The following is a 23,107-nucleotide window of genomic DNA, read 5'->3' on the forward strand; positions in this document are numbered from 1 at the left end:
TATAAATTTGACATTTTGACTTTTGGGGGATTAGACCGCACAACAGCACAAGCGTCCAGATTTTTGCTCAGAAAACCTCAGATGAGTTTTGACCTGAGCTCATGGTGAGAAGCTCCGAAATAATTTAAGTCTAAAATTGTAGAAATACATTATTTCTCACATCTATTACTGGAGCTACTTTTATTCACGGCACTTATTATTCCTTATTGTTTATTTTTTTAAAAAAAAAGACGAAAGGAAAGAAAAAGTGAGGACAAAATAAAATATTTGATCGCACGTGGATGGGGCAAGAGTCAGCATCCCAGCTGGACCAGCTCCGCATCCCCATCCCAGCTGCGCCCCACTGCCGTGCCATAATGAACACCTGGGGACACGCCCACCCACCGGTTCCCAGCCCTGTTATTGGTTACGTGTTTAAACATCTCGCGAGCTGTCCGGCGATTGGCTCAAATGCCACACAAGTCATTTCATAAAGCAAATCTTTTGGAAGTTGTGTAAAGGGGATAAGTGGGAAAAAACCCTTGAGATAACTGCGGCATCCGCAGCACAATTAGCCGACAGTCCCTCTCTTTTCCTCTCTCTCTCCTCGCTGTCAATCGCTGGAGGATTTTGTCGGGAGTTCCCGAGCGTCTCTGCATCTGTGAGTACCTGAGTTTGCTTGCTGCTGAAGCTGCTGCCTTCCCCCGCGTTCAGGATGACCGTAAAAGCGCTCCGCTGGGATCCGCTGCCGATAGAAAAAGTTGATCTCCGTCCTGGTTTGAACGCAACTTTCTTGTCAGAGCAAATCATAAGTTCCGAGTCAGACGCTTGTTTTATCAGTTGTCAGGCAGATAGCTCGTGATGCTGTTTGATCATCAGCTAAAGTAACGCCACGGATTAAGTGCTGCTTCACACAAAGTGGATTAAAAGGGAAAAGAAAAGGAAAAAACAACCTGCCGATGAGCAGAGAGAACAGACCGCAGCTTTCTCCTGTGCAGACTCTTCATTGTAGCAACTATCCCTGATTCAAAGAGATTTTTGTCTTGGTTGCACATTTCTTCATTCATCATTTTTTGTTTTTAAATATTTTACGCTTTTCTAATCATTTAAAGTTGTGCATTTTATCAAACTTGCATGAAAAATATAGCAGACTATAGATTTATACTATCACTACACATGATCATAAATCTGAAAGTTTGCAGTTTCATGCATTATAAATTCAAGAGTGTAACTTTCTATAAAAACTGCCATCACTGTTTTCATCCTGAGGTTTTGTTCCTGCCATGTCAAATGTTTTAATCTATTGATAAAGTGTTTTGCTGTGAAGCAGATGAGGCGTTATAATGCGCTGTTGCACTGTGTGTCTCTGCTGGAATGAATGTTTTATTGTCTCATGTTCACTGTGGTAAATGATGGATGAACTGGAGCTTAACATTAATGGCAATTGTTGATTGTTCAGAGTGACTGCTAAGTGTAATTCACTGGCACAGCACTTTTGTCTGTGTGTGTGTGTGTGTGTGTGTGTGTGTGTGTGTGTGTGTGTGTATGTGTGTGTGTGTTCTGCAGTGAGGGTGTCCTTCACAGTGAAGAGCTTCTGGAAGTGTGTGTTTGAAACTGAAGATGTTGCTGGCTCTTTGTCGCAGTGTTATCAGGATCAGAGCTGGGCTTGAACGCTCCAGAAGGCACATGCTGATGTTGCACGCTGTGGTAATGGCCTCTTAATGCCAACATAAATAACCACATTGAAAACATTTCTCTGCTTCAAACAACAGTTTTGTTTTTTTTCCGGGGCTATTTCATGGTCTTTGACTGTTTTAGTACAAATGACTTCATTTGATGCTTCATATTCTTATTGCACAATGGCTTGTTGTTGACCCTGCAGACGTTACATAGACCCCAGTGAGCGCATCAATTGTTTTGTGAATTGTTGCTTGTGGAAAAGTCACATTGCAACTTTACTTGGCAAATGAAGGGGGGGGAGGGGGCTGTTACTGCAGTGAACGTGGGGCAAAGTGGCTGTATGTCCTTGACTGGGTAACGTGGTACCCCACCATTTTATCAGGCCGGGACCCAACATCTCCAAGTACTCATCTGTCCTTTCTCGACGTCCCGCTTCTATCTCATTACCACTTATTATGGCTCGATTATTGGGAAGACTTTGCTTTTTCTCTGTTTTCAGACTGGTGATGAACTGAAATATGTCTACTGCTCTGGTGCAGTATAATAGAAATAAAACCCGTCTTATATTTTATCATTTGTGTGGATGTTAAAGTTCAACTGTGCAGCTGTGAGTTTGTAGCAGAAACTATATCATCTAAAAGTAGGTGTTTTGTCCCCTAATAGTCTATTTTAAAAGGATGCTCCAAGTGCATGTTCACATAAAAATATATCCCACAAAGAGCGTCACCTTTTCCAACACACTCCTCTTTTCACTTTTCAAGTTTCCTTATCCTCCTCCTTTTAATTTATACCTCACTGCCCCTATCTAACATGCACTATACGAGCAAGTCCGTGAAGCTGCCTTGTGTAGTCTGGAACCTCTCAGCTCATTTGTCATTACATCCTGTGCTAATGGGGAGAAACTCCCTCATCTTGAGCTCCCAGTGTTGTTAATTAACCCTTCTTGCAAACAGCCACAGTCTACATTGCCACCAGCCAGCGTTATCAGCCCGCTGCCTGCCAGGAGAGCTAGCATTAGCTGGCCATATTTTTGCAGGTGTCAGCGGAGGTGCTTCCTCTCCCTGACGACGTTCTTTCGAGAGTATTACTCAAACAGCAATGCGGTTTTATCTCAAATTGAATTGTTGAAGGAGATGTTAAAGAGCCATACATCACCTGGACACTCGCAGCAGAAAGGGAGAATCTGCAGCGGTGTGGAAGCAGGGATGGGAACGGCTCAGCGGCATTACAGGTGCAATGAGCACTATGACGAAGGCTGCGTTCATAAATCCACAGGGAGAGCAAATCAAGTTGTCAGCTTGCAAACGCCATTTAGCGTGTGTGTGTGTATTGTGTGTGTGTTAAGTTTTGCAGTGCTGCTGCTGATGAGCTTTTTGCTTTAGTCTTAAGGAGGTGACCTTCCCTTCTCCCCACAGTCATGTTTCTCTTCCCTCTTTTCAGGCTGAGCATCAGGAACCACACCTCTACCTGCCTGCACTTGACAATTTGATTGAATCAATTCCTCCTCGTTCACCTTTTATCGACTGAGCACTAAAAGAACACATCGCAGCCCTTTTATCCCTAAAAGAAAAGCTCTCCCAGCTTAGAGTTGGTCACCGTCTCTGAGGAAACAGCGCCTCAGGTCATATTGGTTTCCTCTGTGCTCACTTGGCCTCTGGCTAATGCCCTGCTCCACGTATGGATTTTCTGTCCTGTATTTCCTCAGCCTGTCTGCCTGTGATGGGTTGTTCAGATCTAACCCTGCAGAACGCCGCTGATTGTGGTGGTATATCTTCATCTTTATGTCTGAGTATAGCAGAACATTCTGCCAACGATCTGCTGATGTTTGCCTCACGATGGATGTGGAGAATTAGCAACAACGGCATGTGTTGCAGTCTGCAAGTGTATGACTTAGTTTTTATTTCATTCTCGTTTGCCTCGGCGGCCTGGACCAACGCTTGCTGCAGTCCAGTCGAAGAGTGTTGATGTTCTGGGCTGCATTGTTCTATTTTTCAGTCCAAACTTACATTATTGCTGCACATATGAAATCTGTGGGGAATTCATTTGAAAAAGAGAAACTATGGGAGGTTTTTGAGGCTGTGAAACAATGAACAACATGACGGTAGCTTACTTCATACTCAGGCTGTTGCAAATGGTGTGTTTTTCCCTTCAGGTGAGGATGTTGTTGCGGCTGGTTTTGTTCCTGCCTGCCCTCTCCTCGGCTCAGCGATCGGAGCCCATGTTCTCAGCCATAACCAAGACCGTCCTTCCTCCCGACTATGACAACAACCCCACCCAGCTCAACTATGGCGTGGCCGTCACTGACGTGGACGGGGACGGAGACCTGGAGATGTTTGTAGCAGGGTGAGAAAGGGAGAGGATGGTCGTGTAAAACAGTTTTGTTTCTCAAAGTTACTTTAATTCAAGCCCTGTGAATCCTAAAGCCCTTATGTCCCCTTGCTCTTTTCACAGTGTTACAAGCACACTAATTTTTTTTTCATCACGGACAATTAGAGCAATTAATTAACCGCCGAGTAATATCTCACTCTAAATCGGCGGCTAAAATAAAAGTGCACTGTCATTTACCAAGCTAAAGGTTGGAGACAAAGGCGAAAGACTAAAAGACCAGAGACAGTAAGTGCGCCCTGAGGCTCACTCAGCTGATGAAAATGGATGTGATTGGATAGTGCGCCTATGATGGGAACAGTTTGGCAAGCCTGCCTATATCCAGTGAAGCAGTAATGAATTTCCCAGTGCTTAACAGAATATAGAGGGACCACAATGACCCCGCTTAATAAACGTCATTTAGCCTAGATATCATGTTCAGTAGTTATCCTGGACAGGGGGGCATCACAACTTCAGTGGAGATGAGAGGAATGTTAGGATGCAGTGTTTTAGTTAACAGTGATGCTCCTTCGCTTCAGACTGTGTTAACCGTCAGGACAGAGGAGAGTGTTGACAGATCAGATTTTCACCCTCCTTGAGGCCTCTTTTTGGTGTCACTCAAAGCTTTTGTACGCGTGTGGAACTTTAATGTTTTGACAAAAATGGGTTTTGACTGCAAGCTGTTGCTTCACCCACATTGCAAAAAATCAGGATGATGGATTTAATTTGTACCCTGAAGATAATATAGAATTTGTAGTGAGTTACAGCTACGCCAATTATAAAAACCTGACTTTGTTCTCTTGGATTGTAGAGCATAAAAGTGGCACTCTGTGATTTAGATTCCTGCTGACAGTCTTATGTAATGAAGATGTAACAGCTTTCCATTGGTGCCTGTCGACAGCTACAACGGCCCAAACCTGGTGCTAAAGTACGACAAGGAGAAGAAAAGGCTCGTCAACATCGCTGTTGACAACCGAAGCTCCCCGTTCTACGCCCTGAGAGACCGTCAAGGCAACGCCATCGGGGTGACAGCGTGTGACATCGATGGAGACGGTCGGGAGGAGATTTATGTCCTAAACACCAATAACGCCTTCTCGGGTACAGTACATTCTTTTACACACATATATACGCTGTCATAAGAATACTTGACAAATGCATTTGTGCACACACTCTTTTGTCCCTCCTGTCTCGCACAGAGACAAAGCAGGAGAATCAGTATGCAGATATTAAGCTTATCTCATCTGAGTCCTCATCAGATAACAGATAAGCTTTGTGCTGCTATTAATCAATCCGAGAGCTACAGAGCGTGCACTGCCAAAACTACAACACCTCACCTCTATCATTTTTCTAAAAATGTTAGAGGTCACTCGCAGCCACTACAAACTGCTGCTCTGCTTCCAATCACCCACGGTTCTTGTGTTGCGTAACACCTCTTTACTCTCCACACAATCTTTGCCTCTCCTGAACTCTGCATCTCTCCACATCAAGGTCGGGCAACATATTCTGACAAGCTGTTTAAGTTCCGTAATGGACGCTTTGAAGATCTGCTGAACGATGACATTAACGAACACAGAGATGTAGCCAACCGTATGGCCGGGCGCTCAGTGGCCTGTGTGGACAGAAAGGTACTACACGTACACACGAACACACGCAGAGACTAGAGTATATGCAGATCCACACCACACACACAGACACACACATAAACTCCCCAGAGTGTCTTCTGCGTACATGCATGGGTGCTTCTGTTTGTTTACCAGTGATAACTCATGCCCTGCCTACGCCGCCCTTCTCACCATGTGCTATGACAGTTCATTTGGGGGAATGGTGTGCCATTTTCTCTCTTCTGTCCATCGCACCAGTGTAATTACAGAAGCCAGGGCTCGTTTGTTTTATAGAACATCGTACGAGGGGAGGAGTGATGACTGCACACTACGGCTTTCTACCGTAGCATTTTCTCTCTTCCTCTCAGTCCCTTTCCTATTGTTTTCTTCTTCTTTCCACCTCCTTTACTCCCTGTTTTTCCTCTCTCTGACTGACACGCTCACACTGTTTCTTTGTCTCTTATCTCGCACACACGCGTACAGTTCTCACTTGCAATCAGGGGACGGGATAAAGAAAGTAATAGTGGGAAGAGGACAGTAGGGATTACAATAGATTTTTTTAACCACAGTCCCATCTCACTGAGCACTGATAGGTTGTGCAGCTGCCAAACCGATTGGAAAGATATCTGCCTTTAATGGCATAATGCTTTTAGAGGAAGCCAAAACCCTGATGTGTGCTCTTCCATGCTCGTTCCAGAAGACTGACAGAGAGAGAGAAAACATTTTCCTATTGCTGAGCAAGTTTTATTAGAACAGAAGGTTACATAGGCCAAAATCAACGCATGTTGCATAGTTGGATAGCTAGCTATTGTGTTCTGCTTTGCTCATAAATAAAGTGTTATCAGTCAGTAAAAAAGAGGGATAATTATTCATCCAGCTGTTTCATCCCTCCCAGTCTCCTTGAAAGCGACGTCCCATCATTAGTCTTATACAAACTGATGAAGTTGACATATTGAGGGGTCTCGCACTGAACTGATGGATTGGCTTTTGGCTGTGAGGCAGGATGGAGCTTCTGAAAAAAAGTGGATTTTAAAAGCCAGAATAATTGAAATATGGTTGATAAAACGCACGATGTATATTTCTTTTGAAAACAAAATTAGATTATTCAGGCTTTTCGGTGATAGGAAGTAAAGACTGATGTAAAGGGCACGCAGTCACGTAGCCCTGCACCAGCATGCACTTTGCAGGCATGCATGTCACACTATTCACACTGCCAATCCCAGTGACAGAAATTAGCCTTGGGTGAAGACTTATTGAAAAATCATTGACTTTTAAGTTTGTTAAGTAACTGCCAGTGGCCTTCAGGTCTTTCATTGTAGTTCATTCTCATTTTGCCTCTGTGTGTGTGTGTGTGTGTGTGTGTGTGTGTGTGTGTGTGTGTGTGTGTGTTTGTGTGTGTAGGAGCAAACCACTCCTCCCACCTCAGCAGGCCATAATGTGACACCTTATGACATTTACATCAACTAGACTCATTTAATTTTCTTGTCCTGTGATAACAGTAAAGATATCACAAATGGTGAAATGGTGGGTATGTGTGTGCGTTTGCATGTGTGCATGTGTTTGTATTGATTGAAATATGTAAGGCCTGGTGGGAAAGCTCATTGGAATCGAGTGTGTAGTCTATTAGTGTGGTTCCGTCTGTGAGTTTGTGTCTGCAGGGACTCTGACTGATAATGGAGTGTGAAATTAATCTCCAAAGGGAGGCAGAGGAAGGAGTAGGGAGAGAGGCTGAGGAAAAGGGGGTAAAGGGTAGGAAACAGGGTAGAGGGAGATAAAGGGGAAAGAAAAGGTTGGATTGGGAGGAGGTGAAACTGTGCACAATATTCACAAAGAGAACAAAAGAATAAAAAACGATGGTTATAAACTATTCTCATGTTTTAGAATAGCAATATATAAAAGAGGTCACTCACTCATGAGAATGATCACATGAATCTGCAGCTCCCCTCGACTTCATGCAGCTTTATAGTGACTTCCAGGTCATTGTTTAGCTGTCCAGCCACAACTTTACAGTTTTGATTCATTCTCACTGCTCTCATGGTATTGTTTTTGGCAGCAGCAGGCAGCTGTTATCAGCTAAAAAGCTCTAAAAACTCATCAGCATGACCTGTTCAGCACCAAACAGCAGACAGACACAGTTAGAGACCAGCAGGTGAACAAAGTGGAGCATTTAGCAGCTAAAGAGCCAAAGATTTCCCTCAGGAGTTGGTAGAGACCAAAAACAGAGCTAAAAGTGGGTTAATATCATACCAAATGAATGATAATGTTGCTCCCATAGATTGTATAATAAATAGTGGACAGACCCACTGGGATGTCACCCATTGGTTTGTGGACTGTTTGGCATTATGACCGTCGCCATCTTGGTTTTTTGAATTCAGAGGTGACCATATTTGGATAAGATAGTGAAGCTGAGGAAGATATGCATTGCTACATCTCTATCCTGATTGGATCTGACTGAGAATCTGAGAACACGCCACGTTGGCGACCTGTCAATCAGAGGTTAGCGACGCCCTAAAGCATACCCTGCTTTATGGTCTATTTTAATCTAAAATCATTTCCAAAATGAACATCATGCTGTGTTAAAGAAGAATGAAGACTAGTGATTGAGACAATCAACTCATTCAGAAAATGTTTACTGAGGAAATAAATCAAGTGAGAAGTAGAGTCATTTTCTCATAAGCTTACATACAATTAGACTTATTCTGGCAACCAGCGGAGTTGCCCCCTGCTGGCCATTAGAAAGAATGCCAGTTTAAGCCACTTATTGTGGTTGCTTGTTAACTGCTGCATGTGTAAATAAGCAGCTGTTTGCTGGCACATCTGTCATATTAACTTATATTTCCGCTGCCCCCAAGTGGCCAAAAAAAGAAACCCAGTTATTGCAGGTTTAAATGGAGGAATATATTCATTACCAGTTTTTAAAGATTTGCATATTACACTCTTTTTTTTTTTGTCACTCGTCTCTAAGATTTCTGCCTCATATACAAAGGAGATGAATAATGTTTTGTCGGTGGTGTTGGTGTTATTGTGGTAAAATATTATTTGTAAATGCTGTGAGCACCACAAATTAAATTCCATTCATTTTTAGTAAATCGAGTGAACTGACTGTTTAAAGGTTCAGCTGAATCATCAAATGATTCATCATCTCCCATCCAGCTACAAGTCAGCCCATGGTATCTCATGCTAAGTATATTAAATATATAAGTACAGTATATTAATATATATATTAATAAATGCAAACCACATTTGTTTTTTTCCCAGGGAACAGGCCGTTATGCCATCTACATAGCGAACTACGCCAGTGGCAACGTGGGTCCTCACGCTCTCATAGAAATGGATGAGGTAGCGAGTGACCTTTCACAGGGTGTCATCGCCCTCTCCAACGTGGCAGAGCAGGCCGGAGTCAACAAGTTCACCGGTAGGAATGAAAAAATGACTCTGTGTGTGTGACGTACATGCAGGCTTTAAGATCATTCAGCACCACAGGACCTTCAGTCTGATTTACACGGACGTCTGCAGAGGAGCATGTGCTTGTTGCTTGTACCCATAGAGTCTGAAATATAGGACTTCAGTACAGATGGAAGGTGAGAAAGGGAGAGTTGGAGGGGTGCCAGGCCAGAGAAAGAAAGAGAACATGACAAGTGTAAGTGTGAGGGAAGAAAGAGGGGACAGGAGAGAGCGAGGGAGAAGAGTTTGTGGGCTCTTTTGGCCCCGTCAGCTGTTTACTCCAGTCAAAGTCACAGGGAAGCGAAGGACGACACACACATACATCAGACCAGCTCAACGGCCCAGAAATGGCATCTATCACAGCCTGCTGTGATTCCCTCAGACTTCTGAAGCTGTGAATGTAAGTATGTGCACGCTGCTACAGCGCTTTGTATTTTATGTGCAACCAGCTCGGTCAGACACCAGAGAGGGAACAAAGACTGCATTTTCTGCTGCTGGTTGCTGGTGTTATTTTACAGACAGGTCATGGAATCACTCCTGACCCTCCGACTGATTGGTTTGTAAAGGGATTTAAGAGCTCAAAACAGGAAGCATGGCAACATTGTCAGACATTTTTAGTTGGCAAATCACCCAGAATCCATCTTAGCAATTCTACATTATCCTCTCTTTAAAGATGATTCAGACTCCTGTTACAACAGGATCAAATTTTCATTTATTCCATGTGCAGTAATTTAATTTATTCCATAAATCAGTTCCTACAAAGCTGAGCACTTACTTGCTGCAGTTTTTTTTTTTTTTAATCTCATTGGCCATTTGTTCTGTTTTAATTGTGTAATTGTCTTCATTTTAATGTCTCCTAATGTCTTAAATTTTAATGTGTTTTTATTATTTTTTTAAGATGTCTCACTGTAAAATCTCCCGCATTTGTGGCAACATAAAGATCTGAAGTGAGCTGAGCAAAGGATTTACTTTGACCAAATGTGATATCTAAATGCTTTTGAAACTGAGATTGATTATTTACTTCAGACATAGCACTGGAATCCATGGCCACACCTCAGCCCGCTTCCCTTGCTTGGATCAACACTTGATTTAACCCCATGATAAATATCTCCTTGGGTATAGAAGAGGAGGACAATAAATGCCAAAATGAACCATTTCACTGTGATCTGTTGCTTTGATGATAGATACCATTGTGAGTAAAAAATGCTGCCTGCACGGTACTTTATTGTTACCACTGAAAAGTCCTTGACGCTGATGTCCAAGTAAGTTTTGGAAGTGGGAGACGACTTTGGATCTGAGCATAATAGAATCAATCTTCATCATCTGTGGGTCCTTTTGCATGCAGGATGTCATCGAAGTCACTGGGGGGGCAGAGTGGGCTGGTCCAGAATCGCTGTGAATGATGGACGGTAGATGGCTTTGTCATCAAACTGCCGTTAATCAGAGCAGAGGGACAGTCATTGAAGTTGTATATCTAATGGTTACATATCTCTGGAGAGACATTAGTGGTTTATGGCCATAGGGGGCGAGTGATATTTGTCTGGGCTGATGGAGCGGGCCAGTAAATCAGGAGCGAGTCCTGACTCACGGCACTGACTCTACGTAGTGGAGGGCCAATCACAGCCCTTTCAACTCCATAATTAGACTCCGCTGGTCTCACATGAGACACTTCACTTTATAGATGTCATTGAAAATCCTGGGGTGATATTGAGAGAGTATTGAATGGTCACAAAGATCTTTTCTGGGGAAAGTTAGGTTTTTTTTTGTTTGTTTTTAGTCAATGCAAAAGATTCTCAGCGTGTTTGTGTTTTCATATTTGTTTGTGCTTGTGCATGTTTGTGTGTGTGAAGCCCATCAGAGTCAGTGTCTGTGTCAGCAGAAAGACCTGCCCTGCTTAGAGGAAATGGCCTGGAAAGACAGTAATGATCTCTCGCCATTCACTTTTGTTATGGAGCTGATCTCTCTCTTGTTGCACCTATCCTGCTTCTTTTTGTTCTTTCACTTCCTAAACTCTCTCTTACCACTGAGCGTCGTCTCTCTGTCTCTGTGCAGGAGGGCGAGGTGTCGTGGTGGGGCCCATTGTCAGTCAAAGTCTGTCTGATGTGTTTTGTGACAATGAGTATGGACCCAATTTCCTGTTCAGGAACAACGGAGATGGAACTTTTACTGATGTGGCGCAGCAGGCTGGTGAGAGGAACAGTTTCTGGATCAGTTCTTGTGAATCTGGTGCAAAAACAAAACAGAAGGCACATTATATTGTATTACAGTTACAAAACTTTGGTATTTAACGACCTGAGAATGAGAACAGGTTGGTATTACCATACTCCTGCAGGTGTGGAGGACCCCATGCAGCACGGCAGAGGGGTCGCTCTGGGAGACTTCAACCGTGACGGCAAGACAGACATTGTCTACGGGAACTGGAATGGACCTCATCGTCTGTACATACAACTGAATAACCGCAAGCAGAAGTTCAAGGTGGGACCAAACATGCCAATAATTACACAAAAATGTAATGTATCCATGTTGGGTTTAAGGCCTCGGGATCCTCTAAATAAACACTGACACGTCGAAAGTGTAAATATGACCCAAATTACAAAATACATATGCATCTAGTGATATCTAACCGTGCAGAGTTTTCTGCCTTAGTTCACACAGGTGTTTGTAAAAAAGGTGTTTTTCCTCCTTCGTTCTCAAACGAAAATCCCATCCACACAAAAACACAACTGAAGCACTGTAAAGAGCATTTCAAACCGTCATATGGCGATCTAGCTCTAACCTTACAGCCATGTTGGCTAACCAGAAACCTGACAAAAGCTATCACCAGTGGGATACCTGCAACTAGAAGTCTGATCCTGCACAAAATCTCCTCCGGTAAACAAAGGAAATAAGAAGCAGTGGATAGCCAGTGGCCAAAAGCTCTGTTTCCCCAATCTACACGGCAACACTGCAAACAGAGTTTCTGAATATCTTCACCCTGGAAGGAGTTTTCCCAGAGCTCTGTTTTCAGTGACACAACGCACAGAAAAAGCTGCGTCTTGGAAAATACCTGGGCACATGTGGACTGCAGGCTGTCGAGCGAGGCCGGGGCTCTCTCTTCTTCTCCTTCTTCTCTCTCCAGAATCAATGACTAATGAACGAGCAGCACAAAGACAGCAAATCTCACCCATTAACTCTGTGAATCACAGTTATCGATGCTAACGGTTGGCTAGTGAATTAGCACTTGTCAGTGCTGGCACACTTTGGGACTGAGTGGGATTTAAAGACGGACAGCAGTGATTTAATGAATCCCCGACTATACACAACTCCTGTGAGACAGCCAGCAGTGTGCATGTGTTTGTGTAGTACAGTTAAGAGCGGCAGAGACAGGGACGAGCTCTGCTGCGTGTAAATCTTGGAGTTTCGTGCTCGGTGATCTATTTGTCAGCACCTGCGGCTGCATCTTTTACCAAAGAGATAAACGTCACAGGAGACATCTTTATAGGGGTCAAAGAAGGGGTTAATGTGTGATGCTTAGCCCAGAGACAATTCCATCAACGTGACACACACACACACACGCACGCACGCACGCACGCACGCACGCACGCACACACACACACACACACACACACACACACAGAAGACAAATTGAATTAGCCAGCCGATGTTTTTTTCTTTTTTAAAGATTGTTAAATCACAAGCCCACAACTCATTTTATACCTCTTTCCTCCACACAAGCTGACACTCCTACAAGCCGTGTTGACCTTTGGCATGCATAATGAAGCTGTTGTATCACTCCAGTAAACCGCTAATTAAATTGGGCTGAAACAGCAGCTTGCCTGGGCAGTGGAAAGTGCCGATTAGGCCTGTTTGTGCTTTAATTAAAATCTATTGCCCAGGTTTTCGTAGCAATAGGTTTAGCATGCACACACACGCTGAAACACCCCCACACATATCTAATATGGATTTAAAGAGAAGGAGAAGGTCTCAACTGGAAGTTTTACTCACGGTAGCAATTAATATACATGTATATAAATACACACACAGATATATGTATATATGAATGTGTATGTATCTGATGAGGAGGTTGAATTTTTGTCAGAAAACATTGTAGTAAAATTACACAAGTACACAACTAAAAATACACAAATGTATGTAGTATTTGTATGTTAAAAACAATGAATTCCTTGTCATAAGAAATCTGAATAATTATCTTTCATGTTAAGATTATTATTATAAAATCACACTACTTTTTCTGAAACTTTCCCCCTCTTTTCCTGTAAATCTATATATATTTGTTTTGGTGATAGTGCCTTTCCTTTTCCTTATGGCTCATCTACTCATCCGCCTAGTAATATAGTAAATTTAGAAGGGTCCCTCCCTCCCTCATGGCCTCAGTTGGCCATCCCCTCTCCTTCACCTGCGAAGCAGAAGGTCACTGTTCGTCCTCCCCCCGACCGGCTTTATGAGCCTTATAATTAAAACAGGGAGTAAATACTGGAGGGAATGAAGGGCTGCTCTATAACTCTTCCCCGACTTATCACCGTGTCAGCGAAGCGATGAGATATCCGTTACTTTCTCGTGCAAAAGCTCCTCTGCTGAGGAGACTTTTTTGGGGCAGGAAAGCTGCAGTCTAGTTCTCTGATGCCCGAGGATGTGAAATGGGCCTTTGCTCTTATTTTTAGGCTTCAGATGAAAGTCTCATCCAGGGTGACTTACAGTGAGATGACAGATCAGTGCCTAACCCAGTACTGGATTATTGATGTTGTGTGTTGTTGAGATTGAACTTGTGACCTTCGTGTTATGGAACAGTCTCTCCAGCCATTGGCTCAGCTCGCACCACCTGCCCACATGTTGGACTGAACACAAATAGGATTACAACAGGTTCAAGTGAGAATCCTTACTTTGAGGACTTCACCTGCAGAAGCACGACGGTCTCTGTGGTGTTCTTACACACTGCGCCTCGAGGAGTTCACTTCAGTGCATCTTTTTCTGTAGTTTTTCTGCAACAGTGTAGTGCCCTTGAGCAAGACAGTTAACTCCTGACAGCTCTGTGGAGCTGACCAACAACCAATCTCATATTTCCCATTTAAGACAAAGCAAACTTCCTAACTTGCATTTAATTGAATTTAGAATATGCTGCCATCAGCACACAGGGTTGTATTACTAAATATTCCTAAACGAGGCTCTTATCCCCCAAATACACAAGCAATAATTAAATTAGATTGTGACATAACTGTCCCTGTGCACAAATACGTGATGAGCATGCCAGTAAAGACTCCTGCAGCACAGGTAAAGTCTGTGTTCAGAATTTGTTTAGACTTGTGATTGCACAATTATGATTTTTCTGTGATCTTTGCTACTGAATATTCTGCTGCTGCTGCTGCTAAAAAGGCATTTCAAGCATTTCCCCCCATGGGAAAAATAACAAAACAAAGCAAACAAACTTGTATTTGTGAGTGTGTGTATGTGTGTGTGTGTGTTTCATCAATGTGTCTGCTCTGCTCTCAGGACATTGCATCCCAGAAGTTTTCCATGCCGTCCCCGGTTCGCACCGTCATTGTTGCAGACTTTGACAATGACAACGAGCTCGAGGTCTTCTTCAATAACATCGCCTACAGGGGCCCCTCCGCCAACAGGCTGTTTAGGTACTCATCCAGACAGACAGACAGACAGACACACACACGTACATGAACACACACACATGTTGTACAAGTATGATGGTAGATTTTAATAGGAGCTTGGTGATGAGCTTAATGAACTGCTCTTGTGTCTTGATTTAATATTCTAAAACTGGGCTTGGAAGCTGAGAAGAATTTCAAATTCCCAGCCAAGGATACTTATCTAGTCTGGCATCCCGCCTCCTCCTCCACACATGAATGAATCTTTCATTAAGACAGTTTTAGGTCTCTTTTTGGCTCACGGTTTGGCTTCCTCTCTAGATAATATTAATGAACTCAGCTCTGTATACGATACATATCAATTATTGGGACTTAATAGTAGAATAAACTCATCCTGTCTGAATGAAAATCTGATCTGGCATATTTTTCTGAACAGGATGCAGACGTCATGGTGAATGTTGCCATGAGCTGGTGGGTCAATTCATACTGAATATCAATAATCAGTGTAAGCCCCAGAGATTCCTGGATCAGAATATTCCTGCACAGCAGGTCACTGGAGGAGAATTTGGCTTTCTGGACACGATGAGGGTCTGACAGGGGTCACGGCTCCACAGCCCGTGGCTCTGCCATTGTCTAGTATGAAGATGAATCAGCTTATTTAACTCTGCTTTCTGGCACTGAAAACAAAGGTTCAGACTATTGTGCCCAAGCTAATTAATTCAATACAACTAATCAATATTTAGCTGAGCTGAGGGGGTTTAACGGGCAGGATCAGCACATTAGTGGGCTATGAAAAGGAATTATAACTTAAAGAAACTTGGGTATAGAAATACTTTGTGACTGAAGGCACATGGCAGCTGGCAATGTAGTGAAGTCAATTTATAGGTACCAATAAATAAATGTTTACAGAAAGATTACAAACAGATAAAACCACAAAAATGAAAAATCACTAATAAATAAATGAAAACTAAGTCATTTTAATTCAATATATCATGTAATCACCATTTTAATACTGTAGCTAGTCAAGGGGACCTGATTTTACCTATTTGCTGATCATTGCTGTGAATGTTCAGTCTTATTCTGCAGAGTAATTCTTGTCAGATTATTCCCCAATAAATGCAGTGGACTTAAAAGTGAAATATTTCTCACTGAAATGAAGTGGAAGTATAAAGTAGCATAAAATGAAAATACTCAAGTAAAGTACAAGTACCTCAAAATTATACAGTACTTGGGTAAATTAGCTACTATCCAACACTGGTATTAATGCTTTACAGTGATTTGATGGGTAATTGCTGTGATGTTGATTTGACAGAGTTAGCAGGAGAGAGCATGGAGACCCCCAGATAGAGGAGCTGAACGTCGGGGAGGCGTCAGAGCCTGAAGGGCGAGGAACTGGTGAGTGTGGCAGAACAGACTCATGAATCATGACAAGTATCTGCTATTCCTGCATCTCACCATTAGGTGGCACCAAAGTTCCACAAGGGAGTTTCCTCATGTGCTTCATAAAAGAAAAAGGCCTTCCACATAATTAGTTCTACGACCGTGTCTCCCTGCACGAGGATAATAAATGATGTGCAGGCTGTTTCCTGAAGTGTTTATCCGCATCGTTACTCTGATGGCTCTCCAGGTGCTGTAGCCACAGACTTTGATGGTGACGGGCGTCTGGAACTGCTGGTGTCTCATGGTGAAAGTGCAGCACAGCCGCTCTCCGTCTACAAAGTCAACCAGGTGAGTGTTTTGGAGACATCTCAAAAGCCTCAACATCTGTTTGACAGTGTAACCTTAACCCAAACCCTCCATTTTCTCTGGTTCTGCCCGTGTCTCAGGGCACCACTAACTCCTGGCTGCGAGTCATTCCCCGCACCAAATTTGGTGCTTTTGCCAGAGGAGCTAAAGTGGTGGTTTACACTAAAAAAAGCGGCCCACACACACGGATCATCGATGGTGGCTCTGGGTACCTGTGTGAGATGGAGCCTGTCGCCCACTTCGGCCTGGGTGAGTTTTTATTTCAGGTATTGAAAAGTTTTGAAAAGACTTGTTTGTTGATTGTGTCTCTGTTGATTGATTAATCGATTAATTGACAAACCTTTTCAGCTCCTTGCTACAGCCTGGTAAGGGACTGACAAACAAAAAAGGAGAGAATGAGCTTTAAAGTGAGTGGTGGCGAGAGGGAAAGTGGAAGCTCTGAAAGCATTGTTTTACTACCTCCAGCTTGATTAGACACTCATGGGAGACTGAGCTGTCTGTGGCAGGGAGCTGAGTGGACAAAGCAGAGAGAGATGGGGGACAGGTGCTGCAGCTGGAAGCCAGCCTGGAACCAGCTCTTTCTGCCCCCATAGGAGTGTCAGCTGGTGGTCATCCAGGCCTGGTACCTGGGACATGGTCCAAGCACAGATCATCCCACTTTTACTGCCTGATTACTCATAACGCACTCTGGGAGCAAACTTTCCACTTGCAAACTGGTCGACATGTGAGATGCACTCCCCACCGCTTAATGAGAGGGCGTCATGCGGGAGCAGAACAGGTGAAACGTTCTTTGGCTCTCAGGCAGAACACCTGCTGAGCAGATCACTGTCTGGCAAGGTAACTCAAGATCTGTTTACATTAGAAATGCCACTTTAATTAAGGCCCGCAGAGGCCCTCTGGAGAGGGGCTTTCTCTATGCCTGATTAAAATAGTTAATGGAAAGAGGAGAGTGCTACACTGTCTGTCCAAAGGAGAGGAAGGAGAAAACTTCTACTGAACTGTGTGAGCACTTCAGAATCGCTAAAGAACATATGTGTGTGTTATGTCTGCGTTGTGTGTCTGACCAGGTAAGGATGTGGCCACCAATGTCGAGGTGTACTGGCCAGACGGCCGTTCAGTGGCCCGACCCCTGGAACCTTCAGACGTCAACTCAGTGCTGGAGATCCACTACCCAAGAGATGAGGAAGAGGTCACGCCCACTGTGGAAATAGAGGTACAGCAGTACTTCATATTAATCCTAAATTCTTATTATCTAAAAGATTGTTAGCTTTTATAGAACTGGCTTACAAATGATGCACAGAATCTTAAAATTTCCTACTTTGGCCCATCCAGCGAAAAGATCAAACAAGTGGGAAGAAAATGGATTTAATTGGGACTAGGTTAATTCCATGCATACAAATTTACATACAAATTTTCACTGAGATCATGTAATTTCTCTACAAATGAAAACCTTCACCATCACATGAACTTAAAAATTCTACAGGTGGGTGACAAATTAAAGGAAAACTCAACACATGATGAGTAGCAATAACCCTTTTTAAGGATCCAAACCCTGCCGGCAAAATGCCGCTGAGTGGAAGCATCTGCATTAGTTACGTTTCTCCACTCATTTAATCAGGTTTTGTAGTTTTATCGTGGGTTTAAAGGATTTTTATTCAAAACTAGTCTTGTTTCTTACAGTGTGGTCATGGGTTTGCCCTGAATGAGAATGGCCGTTGCACAGGTAAGTTCGTAGATTTTATCCGTTGATCTGCTCCATACTCGTGTCCTTCTTAAGACAAAAAGTGTCTTTCCTTCCCTCGCCTCCCCCTCCCTCAGATGAAGATGAGTGTACCCAGTTCCCCTCTGTGTGCCCCTCTGACCGCCCTGTCTGCACCAACACCTATGGCAGCTATAAGTGCCGCGCCAAGAGGAGATGCAACCAGGGCTTTGAGCCCAACGATGATGGGTCAGCCTGTGTGGGTGAGTGGTCCTGGCAGAGTCAAGGTAGACTTAGCTGGATTACCACGATCAGGAGAACAAAGGAAGCACTGCCAGAGAACGAGAGACCTTAAGCTGCCTTAATTACTCTGGTTTTGAGTAAAGGCTTAGAGGTGCTAGCATTCCTCTGGCCGTGTCCCCTCTCTGCACCCCGCTGTCTTGCATGACTAACTCCCCCATGTGAATGAGCTCTCTTTCGGCTGTAAAGACGCAGATGTTGGCTAACTTTTCCCTGCCCTCTGTTTTGCCTCTCTCTCTGCAGCCCAGGTGGCTTACTTTGGGGGGACGCGGTCTTCTGGGGAACGCAAGTGGTCGGGCCTTTCTTTCTGGCTGCCCTTTGCCTCTGTGCTACCACTCATTTCAACTCATCTCCAGACTGGACTACTGTAACTGTCGCTGTCTTCTCCCCTTCATAACTCTCTCCACTGCTAAATGGGGATGTACAGAAACTCTCGGAGCAAACTTTTCACTGAAACATCAACTCCCCTTCTCCTCTGTGGATTTCTGCTATCTTTTTTCACCAGTTATTCACAGTCTTGCCCCCTGCTCACCGCTGCTATGTGTCACCTCTTGGCTCCCGGCCCCCTCTGGACTATAAAGAAACACACAGGGAGCATGCTCGCTGGGAGCTACGGGGTTCAGAGCTAACTGTGTCACACCCGCAGAGCCCTCACGTCATCACCTGGCACTTATCTTAGTGGGACCTGAACTGAGGCCAAGTCAATAAGTGGAGCTGCAGCATATAAACCACCGCACATACTGTACAGCAGGCCGATCCACTGGCTCCACACACCACATTCATTAGAGACACGCTGAGGCCCCATCTGTATCTCCACAATGCCGCTATGCTAATCCTTACGATGTCACTCTCATTCTTATTATGGTCTTACTGGGATACTGAGGAACTCCAGGTCTCCAAACTTTAGGTTATGCGTATGTTTGTGTGTGCGTCCAAAGAGGCACTCGGCTAGAAGAACATATGCCAGACAATCTGTCTCCGATGGTAGGTTACATTTTGTTTCCGAGGAATAATACAGCAGCACAGTGGAGAGTATAAACACATGTATGTGTGTGTGTGTCTGTGTGTGTGTGTGTGAGCACAAGAATAAGTACAATTAAGTAGCTGGAAGGTTTGCTTGAACCCATCATAACTGACTGAGCAATTTTTAAATAATTTTCCACTTAATGTAGAACTTTAAGTTGTACATTTTAAATGAGCATCGGCTTACAATAGTTGCTGCTAACATTAATCGCTAAATTAGCTTTTAATGCTTATTTCCCCATTTAAATAAAATAATGGGCAGGTGACGAGAAAATGAAGCCAAAATGAAAAAGGTTTAGATTTTTTCAAACAAAAATTCACCCGTTCATTTAATGTGATGAATTTGCTTTAATTTCCTCACTGTTAAAAAGCTACAAATTTTAAAGTTGAGGCACAGTAGCTGGAAAGTGTACTTGAATCCATCATTTATTTAACACATTTTTAAAAATTATTTGCCACATAATGTAAAACTTAAAGCATAAGGCTGGTAATATTCTGGACTTTTGTTATTGTCAACAAATCATATTTTGAAAATAAATAAAAAATCAGTGATGCATTAGCCTCTCAGCCGCTCCCTACGCTGTCTGTGGCATTCTGACTCCAGCCCGTCGGTCCCGACTGAACGCTTTGCAAACATACTCATTTTTAAAACTTCATATCTTAATGGATGATTTCCTAAAACAGCTGGGGACGGTAGTCTTTAGCAAATGTTGCTCAAACAAGACTAAATAGTTTCTGTTGGGTACTTAGAGCTGCGGACTGTGTACATAACTCAAAATGAACTGCAGTGCTCAGGTTCATTGTAATGAAGGAACATGTAACTCTGAGGCTCACTGATGTGTTTTTAATAATGTTTGAACAACAATTTCGGTCTGGCACAGTGGAATAAATGATATCACGCTTTGTGGCAGTACTTGTTAGTAATTGTGGATTTTGGTCTTTGAAAGAGATTTGTTGACAGTAAGAAAAATCATAAATATCTCATGAATGTGACTATTAAATAAACATTAACTCAAATATTTGAATGAAATAAAGATCAAGACACAAAGAAAGGGAAGGGGGCATGAACATCTGGGGGCTGTGACTCTCCAAAGTAAACTGAAGCAAACTTCCCTCACCACTCTCATGTGCATGAGGTGATTCTTCTCTGCTTTTCTTTGGTTCATGCAGCGTTCGTGCTGAAGGCCTCGACTGAGCGCAGCAAAAGGCATAAAACACATGGGACCTTTCATTTCTGACTTAACGCTCATTGCCACATGCTTCTTGAAACTTTTTAGCGAATTAATAAACATTTTGGCAGAGGAGGCGAGCAAGAAGTGGAAACCGTGTCCTCCTCGAGATGCTGACTGACAGACTTTTGCTCCCACATTATTCTGCAGGGGAGCATCAGTTCACCTCGCAGTGGTCCCAGAGCAGAAACTGCACAACTCATCCAGTTTTAGATCATGATCACTGTCATGTGGGGGTAGATTCATCAACAACAATCGTTGGCCTGTACAGTCCTCCAGAGTAGTGGCTGTGTGTGTCTGTGTGTGTATGTGTGTGTGTGTGTGTGTGTGTGATTCATAGATTTCTCCCTATTCACTCGCTGAGGCAAGTGTTATATTTTTTGGACATTTTTAGCCAAAAACCTCACACATTCCATTTAAGATAGAGCACCAAACTCGGGCCCTTGACATCCGTCCCTGAGCTTGCTAATGAGTTGGACCCAGACCACAGATGCCACCTGTAAATATCAAACATTTCAGCTGAGATTTAGAGACTGAACTTCTTTCTCACAGAGACATTTTTAATGAAAACTAAGAGGCATCGGAGCATGAAAAACTAATAAACAAACGATGATGGATGTGTTAAAGCAATTAAAATTACTCACCACGGATCTCTGTTGGATCCAGGCTGACGATGTTGTCATGCTCTCTGTGCAAGCCAAAGAATCTGTGGAGAGTGAGAGTTAGCAAGGGTTCAGCAAGATTGTGTCAACTCAAGTTAAATATTTGAATATGCTCAGCTTGCTCAGAAGTTTTCACTGCGAGGTACGTTCCCGAGGTTCAGCCGAGGATGCCGTAAAGATGTTATCGTACGGACAGAATGGAAACCCTTCTTATCGTTTGAACCGCACTCTTCAGTCAGACTTGAACTGCATCACCAAGGACTGACATGTAAGCTCACAGTTTGCATGACCCATAAGATCCACGAGTGTTTATCAAAATTGCACGCTTTAAGAGGACATACAGCTGTTTTAACCCTTTTGTTCACATTCTCCTACTTGATCTCCACAGTCCTGAATCAGTGTAGTTCCTTCTTGTCAAAGACATGGTTATGTGAATCCAGTTTGTATCTTTTCCTAAAAATGTGTTGAAATGGTTTGTGGCATTTCAGCTAACTCTGAAGTTTGTGAACAGAGAGAGGATACCACTGAAGGTTGATTTGACAACTTTATGTACATGCAATGTGCGACTATCCATACTGTGTACAGGATTCACTGTATCTGCTCTGCCCGCTCAAACATGCGGGGGCTGTCTGAAAATCACAGTTTTCACAAGACTCAGATATGAAGCTTCTCTGTGTCCAGTGAAACTGGAGTTTAAATAAGAGGAAATGCTGAAGAAAATAAATGAAAATGCAGTGTTCACAGTGATGGATTACTTCGCTCAACCACTTTAGACATAACTGGAATTGCAATTACACATTAATGGGGTAAAGTGGAAAAACTGACCTGCAGAAAGGTAGAGAAATGACACGTCATCAGCAAGTACAATGACAGACTGGACTCCACTGAGGACAAGGTAAGATTTACAGGAAACTGTGTACTGTTGCTGAACACACACACTGAATGATATCCAGTGTGTGTGTGTGTGTGTGTGTCTGGCATGGTCACTGCCGCAGCATTGTTTGCGTCCCAGAAGCTCCAGCTGTGTTTCTCTCTGCTGAAATGAACCGCTGAGATGTCCCTGTGAAAAATAAAGCCTGGAACACAATGCTCAATGTGTGTGTGTGTGTGTGTGTGTGTGTGTGTGTGTGTGTGTGTGTGTGTGTGTGTGTGTGTGTGTGTGTTTTTGTGTTTTTGTGCAGCCTTTTTGCGTGTGGGCATGTGCTCCGTGTGGAGAAATAATCCGAAAGCCGTTTTTTGTGCTTCAGACCACTAATCACAAAATGTCCCACACACAGCAGTTGCACAACGTACACACGCCATGAACTGGTCACAGAAAGTGACAGAGGATCAGATATGGCAGGATACTTCAAGAAAGTATTTGTACTGCACGGAAATGACCAGAAGAATGGAGTGGTTGGAGGGAAGAAGAAAAAGATGTGTATTTGTGGATGTATACACTCCAGTGGCCATTTTTTTTAGCTGCAGCCAGAGAATATGTAGTGTGTGTTTATTTTCTCTGTCTCTTTTCCCTGATGCAAACACCCAAGCCTGTTTTTCAGAGCTTCGTGAGCAGAGTAGCGCTGTGTGCTAACTCTGGTCTCCTGTGTCTTCCGGCCAGTGTGGGCCTGATTCCAGTCAGGATGCACTGAGGTTCACTGCAGCATGAGATCATATGAATGCCTCATCCTTCCTGTTCATAATTGCCTGAGCACACCTCAAGTCAATTGATTCCAATTTATTTGACCAATTTCACCGTGCCTGAACACTAAAACAAGTCAATGACATTACAGATTAAGCTGCT

General features: G+C 43.4%; 1 protein-coding gene and 1 long non-coding RNA gene across 4 annotated transcripts; one reads left to right on the top strand and one right to left on the bottom strand.

Moving 5' to 3' along the window:
• Positions 1 to 481: 481 nt before the first annotated feature.
• Positions 482 to 19,840, top strand: crtac1b (cartilage acidic protein 1b). 3 transcript variants are annotated; one of them, XM_076743130.1, is made up of 15 exons: positions 482 to 640; positions 3,812 to 4,002; positions 4,925 to 5,121; positions 5,512 to 5,648; positions 8,883 to 9,039; positions 11,121 to 11,255; positions 11,401 to 11,543; positions 14,556 to 14,692; positions 15,978 to 16,060; positions 16,293 to 16,393; positions 16,492 to 16,660; positions 17,479 to 17,624; positions 18,092 to 18,134; positions 18,230 to 18,373; positions 18,654 to 19,840. In XM_076743130.1, the coding sequence occupies exons 2-15, from the start codon at positions 3,818 to 3,820 to the stop codon at positions 18,779 to 18,781; spliced, it is 1,905 nt and encodes a 634-aa protein (XP_076599245.1). In that variant the 5' UTR covers positions 482 to 640; positions 3,812 to 3,817; the 3' UTR covers positions 18,782 to 19,840. The 3 variants fall into 3 exon arrangements, with proteins under 3 accessions (XP_076599245.1, XP_076599244.1, XP_076599246.1); XM_076743129.1 differs by lacking the exon at positions 482 to 640 and having other exon boundaries at positions 3,785 to 4,002; XM_076743131.1 differs by lacking the exons at positions 482 to 640; positions 18,230 to 18,373 and having other exon boundaries at positions 3,785 to 4,002.
• Positions 9,841 to 12,677, bottom strand: LOC143328151 (uncharacterized). The gene is made up of 3 exons (XR_013077791.1): positions 12,115 to 12,677; positions 11,388 to 11,516; positions 9,841 to 11,291 (listed from the first exon to the last, which is right to left on the bottom strand). It is a non-coding gene; the product is annotated as an uncharacterized LOC143328151 (long non-coding RNA).
• Positions 19,841 to 23,107: the final 3,267 nt, after the last annotated feature.

Source organism: Chaetodon auriga, chromosome 11, assembly GCF_051107435.1.
Source record: "Chaetodon auriga isolate fChaAug3 chromosome 11, fChaAug3.hap1, whole genome shotgun sequence".
NCBI classification, from domain to species: Eukaryota; Metazoa; Chordata; class Actinopteri; order Chaetodontiformes; family Chaetodontidae; genus Chaetodon; species Chaetodon auriga.

Coding starts and splice junctions, on each gene's coding strand:
- crtac1b (XM_076743129.1), top strand. CDS start 3,791: ATGGTGTGTTTTTCCCTTCAGGTGAGGATGTTGTTGCGGCTGGTTTTG. Junction 16,061..16,292: donor GCCTGAAGGGCGAGGAACTG/GTGAGTGTGGCA, acceptor ATGGCTCTCCAG/GTGCTGTAGCCACAGACTTT. Junction 16,661..17,478: donor TGTCGCCCACTTCGGCCTGG/GTGAGTTTTTAT, acceptor GTGTCTGACCAG/GTAAGGATGTGGCCACCAAT.